Here is a 16,813-nt window from a genome sequence, read left to right as displayed (position 1 = left end):
AAAACGGGTCGGGTTTCTGATACAAATACAAATGCAAGTTAAACCGAAAAATGATAAATGTTACAGAAATGTTGATAGAAGTGGAAAAAAAATATAAATAATAAAGATGAAGTTGAGATAGAGAATCTACTTCGTTATCCATATTTTACTAACAAACACTTATTTTATTGTTGTTTTTTGATTTTATACACTTACAAAATATATCGATAGTCAACCTCTAAATGTTGGGGGTCACTATTGTTTCTATTATGTTTTTTTCTTGTTTTAGAGATTCTAATTGGGAGAGGTTTTAGGCGTTTTCTTTATTTCATTTATAAAGAATATATAAGTTTGGAGGCTCTAATCTAAAATATTTGGTACATAGTACATATTATAGGGACGGAAACCAGACATAACTTGTCTTTTTTTTATATATAAAAGCATATTTTTCTTAATAAACATGTTTCTTAAAATGATCATACAATTTCAAGATAATATATTCATCTTTTTAGGTTATTATATAAAGGGAAATCAGTATCCCTTTCAAGTGGTGGCCCTATATAAAGTTAAAATGAAGTGAGATGACTTCAATTGATGACATCAGTACGTATACATATAATATTTTGAAAGAAGTAGATAGTAGGTTGGTGTGTACATACACATAATATCTTGAAAGAAGTACATAGTGTGATTCATTCTAGAGATGAGTGGTTGTTGGTAATGTTAGGCTGAGGGGTGCGGAGCGCGAGAAAGGGCGCAAGAGGCCAGCCGCTCGCGCCCCGGGGCGCGAGCACCACACCACCGAGGCGCGAGAGGGGCGCGAAAGGAGCGCGAGCGCGGAAAAAGAGGCAGGCGCTGGTGGGCTAGCGGCTGGGGGAGCGTGAAGGAGGTCTGGGAATGCGTGAAAAGAGCCGTTGGGCTCGTTTTTTATTAAAAAAAAAAATTTTTTTTACTCTATATAATAACATACCAATATCAAACCTATATTAATTATTATCACTACAGCACGCTACCGACAACCCATATAATAATATAATATAATATAATATAAATAGCCAACACCCTATGACTATTTTTTTAATAATTTCACAATCCTTTGATCCTCTCAGTATTATAATACAAAGTATAAACCAACCAAATATATATTGTGACTTTAAAAAAAGTACGTACTAAAATTGAATATGAATTCAGGTGTTAGTGTAAAATATGGGGGAGGAGGAGTTTGGAGGGTGTTGTATGCCGTGTTATTGGGTCAACTAGCGTCCTTTTCAGTGGCACTTATGGGCTTCACTTCATCTTATTCTGCTAATCTAGGTTCATTTATTCCCTTACAAAATTAACAGTCATTAATAATCTGATTTTGACATTATGTTTTTGAAGGTGTTAATGCCCCCTTTACCCTTGCATTTTTCGGTTACTTGGCTTTAGCCTTGGTCTATGGAAGCATCCTGTTATACCGTCGTCAAAAGCTGCATGTACTCTCAACTTTTTTTATTATTGTTATTTTGCATTCGTGTGTTTCTCTGTGTTAATATATAATATACAATCATGCATGCGAGTCGTTTGTTACTAAAAAAATAGTTATAATAGATGGGGTGGGATCCAAAAACATCTCTTTAATTTGCTTACCTCTATTAGAAATATGCATATAGAAAATTTGAAGGTGTACATTTTTCAAATTTTAATATATTTTTCAACTTTTTTGCAGATTGCTTGGTATTGGTATCTGCTCTTAGCGTTTGTGGATGTCGAGGGCAGCTTTCTTGGTTAGTAAACAAACCTTGGTATTTTCTTGGTTAGTAACAAGATATATATATTATGGCTCCAAGAAAAAAAGACAGTTTTTGAGATGTATATGGTTGATTGCAGTTAATAAAGCATACCAGTTTTCATCAATTACAAGCGTGACATTACTCGATTGTGCGGCGATTATTTGGGTCATAATTCTGACTTGGTACTTTCTGGGCACAAAGTATTCTTTGTTGGGGCGGCTCTATGTGTTTCGGGGCTGTGTTTAGTGCTATTATCTGATTCCGGTGTCGGTGGTGGAGGTAATAATCAAAGTTCATAGTAAAATGGTCGGTTAAGAATAAGAAAACAGAAAAGCGTGTGGTTAAGATAACTGTTTGGTGGTTCAGGTGGCTCCAATCCTGTTCTTGGTGATGTGCTTGTGATTGCAGGAACATGTTTTTTTGCATTGAGCAATGTTGGCGAGGTTAGTGTTTATTAGCGGGGGTAATTGTAGCTAGGGGTGTTAAATTAGGGGTTGTGTTGGCCGACACGACATGCATAGTCATGGTTGACCCGAACACAAACTGTATGACCCGGAGATTTTCTATAACTTTTACCTACGTATTAGTACTTTAACTTTACATTTTTACAACAAAAATACAAATTGATATAAAACAATATATTTTAATTATAACATCATATGTCCGTTTCCATTTTAGTTTTAATTTTTTATAAGATACCCAACAAATTTTGTCATATTATATGATATATAACATTTCAATTATTGCACTATATAACGATTAACAATACATTTTGTTGGACGTAATTTCCATCTTAATAGGCCTGTCATGTCACTTATGTGTATGTGACCGGGTTGGACCTATTGGGTCTGTGGGATTCATTATTATGCAATCGGTGTACGGGGTTACATTTAGGGTTTATTATATTTGGTTATGTATTAATTAGCAAGTTAGATTAGTCTATATAAACCGAGTTACGGTTAGGCATTATAGAGGGTGAACATGATGTAACCGAGTTAGAGTTCATCAAGAGTCGAACCGAGTTAGGGTTTGAGAGTTGTAATCAGTTTTTTGAGTTATACTTTCTGATTAATATAATGAGAGTTAGTCGTTTAATTCATGTTTGATGATCGATCTGGGACTTGACATTTATTATATAAAATACATTTTAAACAAAGAAAAAACATTGAAAATAAATATGTTAAACGGGTCAACCTACAATTGGCCAGAACGGCCAAACCGTTTATACAAAACCCAAACCCATGGTGTTATGTCAAGAAATCACACCCCTACTTTTAGGTATTTTATGTTTGACTAGTCAAATGGCTGTAGCTAAAGCATGAAACGGGTCAAAAATGTTTAAATGCATTAAAACCACCTAAATAACTTTATCAAACAAGTTCACATTCTTTTTTGTAATATTATAGTTTTGTAATCATGGTTTTGCACATTAATTTTAAGTTTTGTAAAATTGGGATAAAAAGGGTGTATGATGTTTAGCCCAACCTATTTTGACCCGCACTAAAAATATCTATATTGACCTGATCTCATTTTTGACCAGTTATCCAACCCGTCTAAGGGGGTTATTTGGGATTCCTTATTTTACCTCCTTATACCTTATTTAAGGCATAAGGTATAAGTTACAAAGTTGTAACTTGTACCTTATACACTCACAAAACTTAATTTTTCCGAACACCTTATAACTTATAACCCATAAGTTATAAGCTATAAGAAGCTAACATAAGGGAATTCCAAACACCCCCTAAATGTTATAGTATTTTTCGGTATGCAGGAATTTTGTGTTAAGAAGGGGGGCCGGGTTGAAGTAATGGCAATGTATGGTTTATTTGGAACGCTAGTCAGCTTAATTGAGATGTATCCTTATTTTTTCTTTTTGTTTAAACTCTGTGTGGACCACACTCAATACCTCCATGTAATTCTGAATAAGAACATCATTTGCCTGTTTTCCTTAACAATTCCTTAGGGCTATATTCGAGTTCAAGACCCTCGAGTCGATATCTTGGTCTCCTGAAGTTGTAAGTGAATGTCATTTTGCAATGTTTTGTTTTTCCTTTTTTTTGTTTAGATTTGTAAAAACTGGATATTTTTCAGATATTAACTTTTGCTGGTTATGGGATATCGGGCTTTGTGTTTGGTTCTTTCACCCCTCTTGTTCTGCAGGTTCGTTAATCATGTTACAGAAATTAGAAAGAAGAAAAATGTCAAAATATATGCATTTAAAACTTGTGATGAATTTTTGCAGGCGAGTGGAGCCACACTATTTAATCTATCGTTACTCACAGCCGATATGTGGGCCGTGGTCATTCGTGTGTTTTTATATCACCAAAAGGTAATATTTCCAAAATATTAAAAGTAACCAAAATCCAAACATGTCTATTCAAATGTTAATAACTTGTGATCATATAACTGTTGCAGGTGGACTGGTTATACTATTTGTCCTTTTTAGTTGTTGGTGTTGGTCTCATCATATATTCAAAAGCGTAAGTCTTGTTGTCACACCAGTTTTTGTTATTTTGTTTGATCATATCTGTGTTGGTGCGGTCTCAATATGAAATTTTACCTGTTTCTATAGGGAGAAGCCTTCCAATGAGTTACCCAAACTTGAAAATGATGACCGCGACCAACCATACCAGCTTCTATCAGAGGAAGCCGCCCGAGTCTAGAGATGGGGCCACAATTCAACAATATTTGTTATAATAAGCATTACAAAGATTAAACAATATGTAAGACTGTTTTAGAGCTTAATGTGTTAGCATATTTACACTAGTTGTCTTCCCTTCATGTCGGTTGTTATATCCATAAAAATCCTCTCTCGGAGAGCTCTTGCGGAGGTATCTAAAGAACATGATAGATACTAGAAATATTTAATGTTGATGAGATTAAACATGTCAACAAAGTTATGTATCAAATGTGTGATAAAGATGTGAGAGACTGATATGTTGCATCTTGTATTTGTTAGCAACCTAAATAATTTGACCTTGTATATTATATTTTTGTTCTATCAATTTAAATTAATCCTTTTATCAATTATTTCCTGACTTTGTACAACATTGTGAGGCGTATTTGAGACGGGTTCGCCACCTTAGTCTCACCAATATGATTGTTCTTAATATGCATTGTCACCGTGGTGATCGACCGGTACATTTTTGACAAAAACATGTTCATAATATCCTAAGCAATGGAAGAAGTTTAACTGGTCCTACCTAATATATTCTTTATATAATAATTGAGAATGATGCAAACACACAACACCTTAAGGTGAATGAATCTATTCATGTTACTTGTTAAAAAAAATATAAGAAAATTATTAAATTCTCAAACTCACTAACCAGTGATTAGAAAAAACAATGGTCTTATTTTCTTAAAAATTACACATTAAGATACCCATTACTATATTCAATTTTGACACGATTAATTAGACACGTACCACCGAACAACATAGTCATCTACGTGAAAATTTTCAAACTAATAATACACCCATACATCCGTCTTAGTATCCATCCTAAATATTTCGGGTATCAGTTTTCATGATAAGAATAAGAAAGCTAACATCAAACATGTATCAAGGTGTGAAACCTAATCTTCCACATTCAGAAGTGATTTAAGGATAGTGTCAGCCATCCCATCAGCAAAAGCATAGAGGTGGCCTGCATTCTTGAGCTCATGGTATTTGACCCAAGGGAGTCGTTGGGCAATATAGCGTTGCAGTATCACAGGAGAAAACCGATCGTCATCACCTTGCCATACATGAACTGATCTCGGACCATTAACATCTTGTGATAGTTGATTAATTGATTCTGCGTTACATGGAAACGGGTCCTCGAGTTCCATTGGATCAAACTCCCACTTCCCGAATGCAATCATTAAGTCACGGTGGAGAGACTCGTATTCTCCTTGTTGTCTTGGTTGCGTCTTTAACCCAATAAAAGACATTTATGTTAATGACACATGGTCTTTAATTAAGCAGATGCTAGACATAAACAATAGCTTGAATTTCTTAAACGACATGAAACTAACACGAAATGGATTTGAATAAAAAATAGGTCGTGTTTGGTTTGGCCCCGTTGACACGTTTATCTTTATAAAGTAAGGTATTATAATTTATATGCATTTTTTTTACACATTTGTACTTTTGGTTGTCAATTTGTAATTTGAGTATTATTATGCAAAAAGATATAACTAAAATAAATTATAAAACTTTGGGTTAAACATGCCATGCTTATGTGAAGGAAATTCGACACTCCTCCCAATAGTCCGACTCATACTGATGAGGAAGAGTTTGTAAATCCTTTCGGTACACCAGCTCCGGGGGAGGTTCGATCAAATTTGGGTGACAATCTTGACGTGGACACCTTGCGGGTGGTTTCTACTTAATTTTACTTGACTAGGCCAACCTTTGCTAACTCGTTATTCTCAGAACATCATACAAAACCCGATTTATGCATGTTTGAATTTACCCCGATTTGAATCTTACGCCTTTCTACCCTCTTATCGTATACAATGTTGGGTAAATGTTTACTAACGAAACTAGATTCTTAATTGACGGATTTCACATCCAACCACTATGCCAACACGCTTGCGGGTGGTTTCCAATTAGTTTGACTTGACTAGGCAGTAAACCTATCAAGCATGTGTCCTACTCGAGTGGATTTGTGTGACTTAACACGACTACGAATATGTTTATCTAAAACGAATCGTGTTAGGATCGGCCCGGCTAGTTCACGGGGTAACCAGTTTATTTTTATAAGTTAAATGTTTTTTTAACTTGAAACTAATTGGTCATTTTGTGCAAAAACTTTAAAAATAAAAAACAAATAACAACAAGGTATTATAACCTAAACATAATTAATTTATTTTATATGGATTTGTATTTTTGGTTGTAAATTTGTACTTTTGAGTATTAGTTTGCAGAAAATTTTACTAAAATAAAATATAAAATTCTGGGTGGATCCATCAGCCCACCAACCCACTAACATGTTTAGCTAAGGGGTCGTGTTTGAGTCGACCTAGCGGGTTCACGGGTTGACCACCAAATTTTTATAAATTAATAAATGTTTTTTCTAACTTGAAACTAATTGCCTAATTATACCTAAATTAAAAGATGGAAGAGAAATAGGCTTTGTAAATAAAAAGTAATTAACGATATTATAATTGTACATTTGGTTGTAAATTTTTAATTTTAGTAATCAGTATGCAAAACTAATAACTAAAATAGATTATAAATCTCGAGTTAAATGGGTCATGCTCGTGTCAACCTACAAAAACTCGTGTCCTTGTTCAGGTGAGTCCGACATAACTTTCGGGTTGGTTTTGTGTTCGGGTCCAGCCCAACAACCCGCAAACATGGTTATCTAAACCGGTCGTGTTTGGGTCGTTTATTAACCTGGTAAGGTTTGTATTTGATTCGTTCATTATATTTTCTTAATTACCTAATCGACTGAACTTGGATTCAGTTTTTACAATTGAATTAGAGTTAATTGCTGATGTTTGTATGTTCTTTTGTAACTTTATGAAACTTTATTTCTTGACTGGAGGATTCCCGGGTTGACCATTTTATTTTATTTTATTTTTAATTTTATTATATATTAAAAATGTTACTTTAACTTACAAGTAATTGGCTATTGTATTCCCATAAAAAAATGGCTATTGTATGCCAAAAGTTAAATAAATAACAAATAATAATAGGGTTATATAACTCAGGGTAAAGTTAAAATACAAAGTACAACAAAAATGAGAATGGTGAGAAAGAATCTAATCAATTGATCTTAATTTTGGATGGTGGAGATTAATCTAAGAATAAAAATTGATGAAAAAGGCATGAACGTAATAACCCACTTATGATGACTTTCTCTCTCCACATGCAAGGCACATGTAAATTCCCCCGTCATTTTAAAACGTCTATAACTTTTTTCATACGACATTTTTTTATAAATTTTTTTACCATAATAACAAGCGTTTTTTATGTTTAATATGAATATCATATTGTTATATAAAAATAAAAAAAAGTTAGTGAGTTTTTTTATATTGTGTTATTTGGTTGTCCATTGTGTTTTTTAATTGAGTTTTTCTATGCATTGTGTTATAGATTTTGGTCATTGTGTTTTTCAATTTATACTCATACTAAAGATAAAAATAATAACAAATATTACATCATTGTGTCTTTTTGTTCGTTATTGTGCCTCTATGCTCAACATTTGTCTTTCTACTTATCATTGTGTTTTAGTTATTGTGCTCAACATTCACTTAAGTTGAGAAAAGCAGTATTATATTCATTGTGTATTACGTTCAAATCATTTTGTAATATGTAGATTCCATTGTGTTTTACGTTACAAGTCATTGTGTTTTATGTATTTACCATTGTGTCTTACGTTTGAGGCCATTGTGTTATATGTATTCAATATTGTGTGTTACGTTTCAAGGTATTATGTAATATGTATTCATCATTGTGTTTTATGTATTAGATAATGTGTTGGTATTTTTCATTATATTTACATATTATTACACGACGGTGTTATTAGTATTTAAAAAAAAAACACAATGATCAGTTGAAAGACACAAAGGCGAAAAAAACACATTGACAAACAGAAAGACACAATAACGAAAAAATACACAATGGTAAGTAAAAAGACACAATGACGTATTTTTTTATTTTTATATAACAAAATCATACTCATGTTAAAGATAAAAAACGCTTGTTATTATGGTGAATTTTAATTTTTTTTAAAAAATATCATATGAAAAAGTTATAGACGTTTAAAAATGATGGGGGAATTTACATGTGACTTACATGTGGAGAGAGAAGATGTGTAGTATTACTTTTATACCATTTTTCCTTTGGTCCCTACTTGACACATGTCAATTAATTATGGCTTCTCACACTTCTCATTTTTGTTGGCCTTTGCAGAATAACTCAACCCATATAACTCAAACCTAAATATTATATATGCATATGTATTTTTGTTGTAAACTTCTAATTTGAGTATCAATATGAAATCTAAAATAAACACGAGCCATTTAAGACAATAACATACCATGCGCTCTTCGTTTAGTAGACCCATAAGTTTTGGGATAAGTTCCATGTCCGGGGGAGAAAACATAGCAGGGTTGCGAGCAGCAACCGAGGAACTCGGGAACCATTTTTGAGTGTTCCACCAATAGGTCAACCATGGTTGGTGGTGAGCAACACGAAGGCTCCATTGGTCCGGCTTGAACATTTGTGAATATACTTCTTTAGATATGTTTGATGGGAAGTTAGGCCACCAGTGATTAACTACTGGAGCAAAGAGTGCAACTCCTGCTAATCTGTTTAAATCACAATATACAACATTATCATAATTAATGCAAATGACTTCAAACGAAAAAGAAAAATAGCTACTGATAAGTTGTAGAGTAGCAATTTCTACCTATTTACTAGGGATGCAAACAAACCAAGCTTAAACGAGCTTGATCCCAAGCTTTACTTATTGAGCTCGAACTGGCTCACAAACCTAAATGAGCCCATTTTTTACATAAATTTTATCTAATATATTTAATATGTATTTGTAAAATTGTTATCATTATTATTGTTATCATTATTATTTTTATTATTATTGTTATTGTTATTATTATTATTATATATAAAATTATGATAAAAATAACTGAATCGTATATATTATGTCATATATGCAATTTTGAGCAGTCGCAAACCATTCATCAAACACTCTCCCATCTTTTTATAAAAAAATATTCAAAAAACACACTCCATCCCTTCCACCATTCCACTTCTCTAACCCTGAATTATAAAAAGTTGCTATATTCACTTTTCATATATGAACAACTACTATTCATCATCCATCAAATTTATGTGACTGTATAAAACTAGAATAATAATACAAATAAAATAAGCTTTTATGAGTAAGATAAAGATAAAAATAGCGAATGGGATATGAGGGGTTAAATGAGAGAAATTTTGAAAAAGTATGATTTCTAGTTGATTTATAGAGTAAAATACGGAGGAGGGGATGTGAATGCTCTAATAAATATACATAAAAAAGTTAAAAATGTATAGAAATTAATTAATAAATGATAAGTGAACCGATCTCGAGCTTGAAAACTATGCACGATTTAAGCTCGATCCTAAAAATAAGCTTATTTAACAAATGATTCAACACTCGGGCCCGAGCTTCACTTATCGAGCTGGAGCTGGCTTGCAAGCCTAAACAGCGGCGAAGCTTGGACTAAGACACCGGGGGTGGACTCAAAATGTATACAAAATTTCACAAACGATGGGGGGGGGCTCAAATTTTAGCCGAAAACGGCTAAATTTACACTACGTATAAAAAATTTCGGACGGAAACAGATAAATTTACACTACTACGCAAAAAAACAGGAGGGGGGGGGGCACCTCGGGCCCTAACTAACCTTCACCCCTGAGCCTAAACAAGCCTTTTATTTATTATACTTTTTTATAATTATCATTAATATATATATATATATAATTAACTAAACAAATATATATTATGTAAATTATAGAATTTTTAAGTATAAAAATACATATAAAATAAATTAGAATGCAAATAAATTATTTTTAAAAAAAGTCAAATAAAGCTTGAAACAAGCCGAGCTCAAGCATAGGCAAGCTCGAGCCTAGTTTGACTCGTTTAAAACCCTACCAGTCACTAACGAATGAGTCAATTTGTGTTGCTTTAACTCAAATATTAATAATTCAAAGATCTATAAAGCCACTGCAATATTTACTTTTGTAATCATAAAACTGAAGCATTAATTATTCATATATACTTTCACAAGGTATAGAAAATGTTAACGGTCAATCCATAGTAACAAAAGTATAAAACCCGTTTAAACTGAGCCTGTTTTGACTCATCTTGCCACCTCAAAAAGCATGCTTAAAAGGCTAATTTGACCAATACCTGTGAGGGATGTACTTGATGCAAGGCCAAACCAATTCTCCGCCCATAGACATTCCAACCACATAAAATGTAGACCCGAGTTCTAGTTGATCAGCAAGTTCCTCTATATCCAAAGCTAAACTCTTTAAAGTACGGGTAGGATGCGGATCACTCTCTCCATAACCAGGTCGGTCAAATGCAACAGTGTACACCTTCAATTCTTCAATAAGAGCCTGTAAAGCTCAAGTTTCATATTGATTGCAACAAAAACAGTTATCTTAAGTAACACCTTGTTTGATTTATGTTTCAAGTTTGTTTCATTTTGGTTTCTGGTCTTCATCCGTCCATGGTTCTATGTCCAGGATGGGGGAGATGCACTTGTTTGTAACCAATTTTTATTTCAGTAAATTTTACCAAGGGCAATGCCCTTTTACCAAAAAAAAAAAATTATCTAGCCCTTGTTTTAACTTAACCTCAGTGGCTTTCATTTCAAGTTTCACAAAAATGTAAATTTGATCAGTTTTATCTATTAGTTTCCATAACAAAAACCTGACTATCCAGTTATAAAAACTTCAAACAGCAGACACAATTCCAAAAGCTATTTTCTCTACTTGTTCTACTACAGCTAATTATAGGGGCTTGCACAAGACCGAAATGACCGAACCAAAATCAAAATAACTGACGTAACTAAAGTGAAATAACCGAACCCAGTAAAAAAACCAGCGGTTCAGTTCGGTTAGGTTTCGGTCCTGCTATCAACCAAAAATTGAGAAAACAAACTGATTGGAACCGAACTGATCCAAAAAAAATCAAAAGAAACCAATTCTAAGTAATTTATAAAAATAATCAATGGCATAGTCAAAAAATTTTAGGTCTAAATGTATAATAATCAATAATTAACAATAAATTTAGGTTCAAATTCTTTGGCCCAAACTTTTTAAGTCCAAATGACACGACTTAGAAAAACAAACATAACCCATTGTGAGAACGAAAACGACCAGTTTTCAAAAACTGAATTTTCGGTTTTTGGTTCAGTTTGAGACTAAAACCAACATTAGACCAACCCATGCACGCCCATAGCTAATTATCTATCTGACTTTGATTGCTCAATATCGCATACCCCCCCCCCCCCCCCGTAGTGTGTAATTATCTCAGAAAAGTGTGTACGTTTGTTTAACTAATCTATTTAGTGAAAAAATGTACACAAACAACATGAAGAAAATGAAAGATCTATACTGGAGAGGCTGCAGCAGCAAATAGATTATGATGTTTGCAATTGTCAAAACCATGAACATATATTATTTTATACTTGGCTGTGTCTTTCGGAACACCGTATTCTAAATATGACAAATGCCTTCCATCACGAAGCATAATCCGGGGAGATGTGATAGGCGGACCACCCGGAGATCCACATATCTTTGGAGGTGGTGGGCGTGTTGCTTGATAAGCCCATGCAAGAAGGCCCGTAAAGATAACCAGCAACAAACTCTTGAAAATTCCTACAAGGTTCCAATGAAATAAGAAGCCACATGAAGTTTATATAATCACCTAAATGGTGTTAAAAGCAAGTTAGTTATGTAAGATTGAAACTTGAAAGTGGAATATGAGTTCACACAGTTCAGGTTATAAACCAAAAGTTTCTTGGATTGCAATTTAACAAACGCGCGGACATAAAAAGTTTTACTTGCCTACTAGAGCCTATAGAGTAACATCAGAAAGTCTACTCCGCCACTTACAATACCCTATTTTTTCACGTGCAATATCTTGATCAATTTGGCGTCATAGAGATAACATCATTGACCAAAAAAGGTCAAATTTTGACTTATTTGGGTCAACGATGCCATCTATAAGATGCCCAATTGTAGCATAATAAACTATCAAGACCAAAAAAAAGAAGATAAAATCGTTTATGATCTACAAGCTGTAACCAAAATCCTATGGTCTAAACTGTTGATAGTATATTATAATATGCACAACCACTATAGATCCTAATAAACTTTAGATATCACTTGACATATGTTTAAACCAACCATGAAAGTGTTCATATTGTCGAGATCCTGGTTTCTTTCTGGATGAAACTAAAAAAAAGTTTCTTCATAAGTTGAATAATTCTTAACGCGACTCTAATGATTTTGAAAACACCTAAAAGTTATAGATGTTGGGTTCGTAGGCCTTGTTGGCCCGGTTTATTATATGAAGTCAAAAGAGGAGACGGGTGTGGGCGGTCGGGCCCAAGCCCGGCCCGGTTTAGATTTCTTGCATAATAATTTACTAACCCTAGTTCAGTCTCTATATAAACAACATTATGTACTTGTAATATTTGTCACTCAATAAAGATATACCTAGTTGCCACCCGTGGACGTAGGTCAGTTTAGACCGAACCACGTTAAATCCTCGTGTTCGTTTACTGCTTTCGTGTGTGTGTTCAGTTTCGTGTGTGCGTTTAATCCTAACAAGTGGTATCTAGAGCTTAGGTTCGGATCACACGAAGAACACGGGAACCAACCTTCCGCCGCCGCCACCCTGCTGCGCTAGGGTTCCGCCGTCATCGTTTTTTCGCCGCGAGAAAACCTTGCTGTTGCTGTCGCAACACCGCTAGAGTCTTACCGACTCAGCCGCAGGGAAGAAAGGGGTGATCTCCGGTAGGGTTCCGCCATACCCAGTCGCCGGAGTTGTTCCGGTTCGGTTTTATTTTTCGAAAGCATTTTACCACCGCATAACCATCGTGTACCGTTGTTTAGTTGTGGGTCAGACGCCGGAGTTTTTTGTAAGATATTGATTTTGAGGCAGAAGCTTAATCGATATTTTCTCACTAAGAGCGTGTGCTTGGTAGAGAGAGACGTGACCATGGTTAATTATATTTGTTCAAGTTGCAGCATACCTTTTGACCAATAGCCAGATTTGACCAAAATTCTTGATTTTTTTTTGTTTTAAAAGATCAATTTTTTGTGTGGGCCAAGTTTTCTCTATTTAGGTTCGAAGTTTTATCGGGCAGTTTAGCCGAGGCACAAGGACAAGATATTTTTTTAACAGTTTCAACGAGTCAAGAACGAGCCAATCAAGATCCTATTTTTGTTGAAGAACAGTTGAAGTCATTTAAAGAAACGGAGAACCAGTGCCAACCGCGTTTGTCAGGTTTATCGTTTCAGTTTAAAGTTTCGGTTTCTGATTTACAGTTCGTTATTCCGCTGCACGTATAAATAGGTTGATTTTTTTAACAGAGTTTAGTAGAACAGTTGTTAAGTTCAGGCTCGTGCCATTGCTGTATCTGTCTCTGTTTTTTATCCAGTTTTTCGTTTTAGTCATTGTTATGGCAGAAGACGGAAAAGTTTCGATACAGAAGTTTGACGGACAGAAGTTTGGTTGGTGGAAGATGCATATTGAGGCACTACTTTGTCAGAAAGACTTGGATGTAGTGCTTGAGGATGAAAAACCAAAAAAGTTGTCAGAAGCAGATTGGAAGAAGTTAGACAAGAAAGCTAGGGCTTGCATTACATTGTCGTTGTCGGAAGATGTGGCGTTTAACGTCATGAAAGAAACCACAGCCCGTGGTATGATGGACGCACTATCCAACATGTATGAGAAGCCTTCGGCAGCGAATAAGGTCTATCTTATCAGAGAGCTAGTGACAACTCGAATGAAAGAGGGTGGGTCAGTTACAACTCATATCAATAATCTTAATTCGATCTTGTCCCGCTTAGTGTCAGTTGACATTAAGTTTGATGATGAAGTTCAAGGCCTCTTGTTATTATCCTCTTTGCCCGACAGTTGGTCGCAAACAGTGACTGCAGTTTGTAGTTCGTCTACAAATATTACTTTCGATGGGATTCGAGATCTGATTCTGGGAGAAGATTCAAGACGCAGAAGTTCAGGTGAATCATCAGGCAATATGCTAGTCACAGAAGGTAGAGGTAGGGGAAAACAGCGAGGCAGTGGGAGCAGGAAGAGGAGTCAGTCTAAGACTCGTAAGGATATTGAATGTTGGGGTTGTAAAGAGAAAGGACACTTCAGGAATCAGTGTCCGAATGGTAAGAAAGAGGTGAACGTTACAGAAGACGACACAGATGACGGGGTCAGTAGTGATGAGGCTTTGGTTTGTAGTGTTGAGAGTAGCGTTGATGCTTGGGTGATGGATTCTGGTGCATCGTTTCATGCCACTCACTGTAGTGAAACGATGAAGAGTCTTAAATTTGGGGATTTTGGAAAGGTTCGACTAGCGAATGATGATATTTTAGAGGTTACGGGTATGGGAGACGTTGATTTGATAACTTCAGCCGGTACTTCTTGGACTTTGAAAGACGTGAGGGTTATTCCAAGTTTGAAGAAACGTTTGATTTCAGTTGGGCAGTTGGATGACCAAGGACACGATGTTAAGTTCGGGAATGGGCAGTGGAAAGTAGTCAAAGGGAATCTCGTGGTTGCTCGTGGCAAGAAAATGCGTTCGTTGTATATGGTCGATATGTCACCGAAAGGAGTGGATCCAGTTTTGGTGAAAGACAAAGTCTGGTTCACAGAATCTCGTGGGCAGAAGAAGGTTCGTTTTACAAGTAACAAACCCAGAGCCAAAGTGAAGATTCAGGATGAACGAGCTAGGAAGGTTAAATCAGTTGGGGGACATCGTGACAGTGGGAGCACAGGTCGTGTTTCAGTTACAGTTCCAGGTCGACAGAAAACCAGTATTCCAGCTGTAAAAGTCTCTCCAATGAATTACTTGCTGAATATGGAGAGTGTTTGTTCTCGGGTTATCTCAGGATCCGGTAGTTCGTTACAGTGGGAGCCGGTAGGGACAGAGAACGGGTCAGGGGCAGTTTTAGCAGTGACTGACGTGTTGGAGCTCCGGGGAGCTTCAACGGGCCTTCAGGTTAATTGATGAGAAGGCGGTGGCAACTAGAAGAAGTTTAATGTTCAGATTACAGAAGTACAATCAGGAGTGCAGACGAGAGTACTCAAGGCCTCCGAGTGGGAGATTGTTGGGTTCGTAGGCCTTGTTGGCCCGGTTTATTATATGAAGTCAAAAGAGGAGACGGGTGTGGGCGGTCGGGCCCAAGCCCGGCCCGGTTTAGATTTCTTGCATAATAATTTACTAACCCTAGTTCAGTCTCTATATAAACAACATTATGTACTTGTAATATTTGTCACTCAATAAAGATATACCTAGTTGCCACCCGTGGACGTAGGTCAGTTTAGACCGAACCACGTTAAATCCTCGTGTTCGTTTACTGCTTTCGTGTGTGTGTTCAGTTTCGTGTGTGCGTTTAATCCTAACAATAGATGGAATCACATCTCTAATAAAGTGATAACTAGAATCTAACCTGGATCAGTTTCCTTTATAACTTAACACTGAGCTCAATTCCTTCAACTTAAAACCAAAGCAAGAATTTTGATCATAAATTAGTTAGACATACCCAGTAGATGGGTTCGAATTCAAACTTAATACTGAGCTCAATTCCTTCAAACTGAAACCTATATCTTACAAAACACTAGAAACTTGTAATCGTATAAATAAACAATTAGCAGACCTTTGGGGAGAGTAGTGGAAGAAGTGGATTTGGGTTTCCTGGTGTGAGACCTGGCTGATGCAGCAGAAATCTTCCTGGTAGTACCAGCTGCCATTGTTACTGTTGTTGATTCTAGATCGATGGGGAAGAAGAATATGTATATATAATAAGCCCCCAATCAACCGTCCGACTGTTTTGCGCTGGCTTCACTCCTTTTGACTTGCTTAGACCATGTGTAGAATTAAATTATTAATTAAATCTTATTAAATACCATCACTCCTTTATGGCTTCTTCCACCATGTGTGATACGGACCCAATAGCAACTGGTCCACTGAACCGGCCCAAGAGAAACCTGAAGAAGCCCAAGAAGTTGTTGGAGTAGTCGTTAGTTTAATTTTGTACACGTTTTATTTTTACTGCATTGTTGCATTTGATTTAGTCTCTTTCACATGTTAAAATAGAAGTATTGGGTAGGTTACATGGATAGAAATAAGGGACATGACATGGTGAACATGCATATACACCGCCTACCGCTTCTCCTCCCACGCCTCCCCCGGCCCGTTTATCTAACCTTCTAAGCCCATCTCCACACATCCCTACTCCATCCCACCCGCCGGCCCAACAACCTACCCCACCCTCTACACCAGCAGCCCAACATCCCAACGACCACCCCATG

General features: G+C 35.7%; 1 protein-coding gene and 1 pseudogene across 2 annotated transcripts; one reads left to right on the top strand and one right to left on the bottom strand.

Moving 5' to 3' along the window:
* Positions 1–1,158: 1,158 nt before the first annotated feature.
* On the top strand, positions 1,159–4,835 carry LOC143612724 (uncharacterized; annotated as a pseudogene). The gene is made up of 11 exons (XR_013149987.1): positions 1,159–1,293; positions 1,360–1,454; positions 1,688–1,745; positions 1,849–2,030; positions 2,118–2,194; positions 3,523–3,605; positions 3,715–3,766; positions 3,843–3,911; positions 3,994–4,080; positions 4,167–4,231; positions 4,324–4,835. The product of XR_013149987.1 is annotated as an uncharacterized LOC143612724 (transcript).
* Positions 4,836–5,019: 184 nt separating this feature from the next.
* On the bottom strand, positions 5,020–16,297 carry LOC143612722 (uncharacterized). Its single transcript, XM_077086635.1, has 5 exons — positions 16,159–16,297; positions 11,876–12,138; positions 10,661–10,872; positions 8,783–9,053; positions 5,020–5,663 (listed from the first exon to the last, which is right to left on the bottom strand). The coding sequence occupies exons 1-5, from the start codon at positions 16,250–16,252 to the stop codon at positions 5,328–5,330; spliced, it is 1,176 nt and encodes a 391-aa protein (XP_076942750.1). The 5' UTR covers positions 16,253–16,297; the 3' UTR covers positions 5,020–5,327.
* Between the last annotated feature and the right edge of the window lie 516 nt (positions 16,298–16,813).

The sequence above is a fragment of the Bidens hawaiensis genome, unplaced genomic scaffold (assembly GCF_021521415.1).
Source record: "Bidens hawaiensis isolate Kalapana, Puna unplaced genomic scaffold, B.hawaiensis_p1.1 tig00035453_1, whole genome shotgun sequence".
In the NCBI taxonomy this organism is placed as follows: Eukaryota; Viridiplantae; Streptophyta; class Magnoliopsida; order Asterales; family Asteraceae; genus Bidens; species Bidens hawaiensis.
This window is presented reverse-complemented; position numbering and strand designations above follow the sequence as displayed.

Excerpts from the sequence above, each read along its gene's own strand:
- LOC143612722 (XM_077086635.1), bottom strand. The coding sequence starts at position 16,252 with ATGGCAGCTGGTACTACCAGGAAGATTTCTGCTGCATCAGCCAGGTCT. Across the intron at positions 10,873-11,875 it reads TTGCTGCTGCAGCCTCTCCA|GCTCTTATTGAAGAATTGAA; the intron begins GTATAGATCTTT and ends TGAGCTTTACAG. Across the intron at positions 9,054-10,660 it reads ATCAAGTACATCCCTCACAG|ATTAGCAGGAGTTGCACTCT; the intron begins GTATTGGTCAAA and ends TGATTTAAACAG.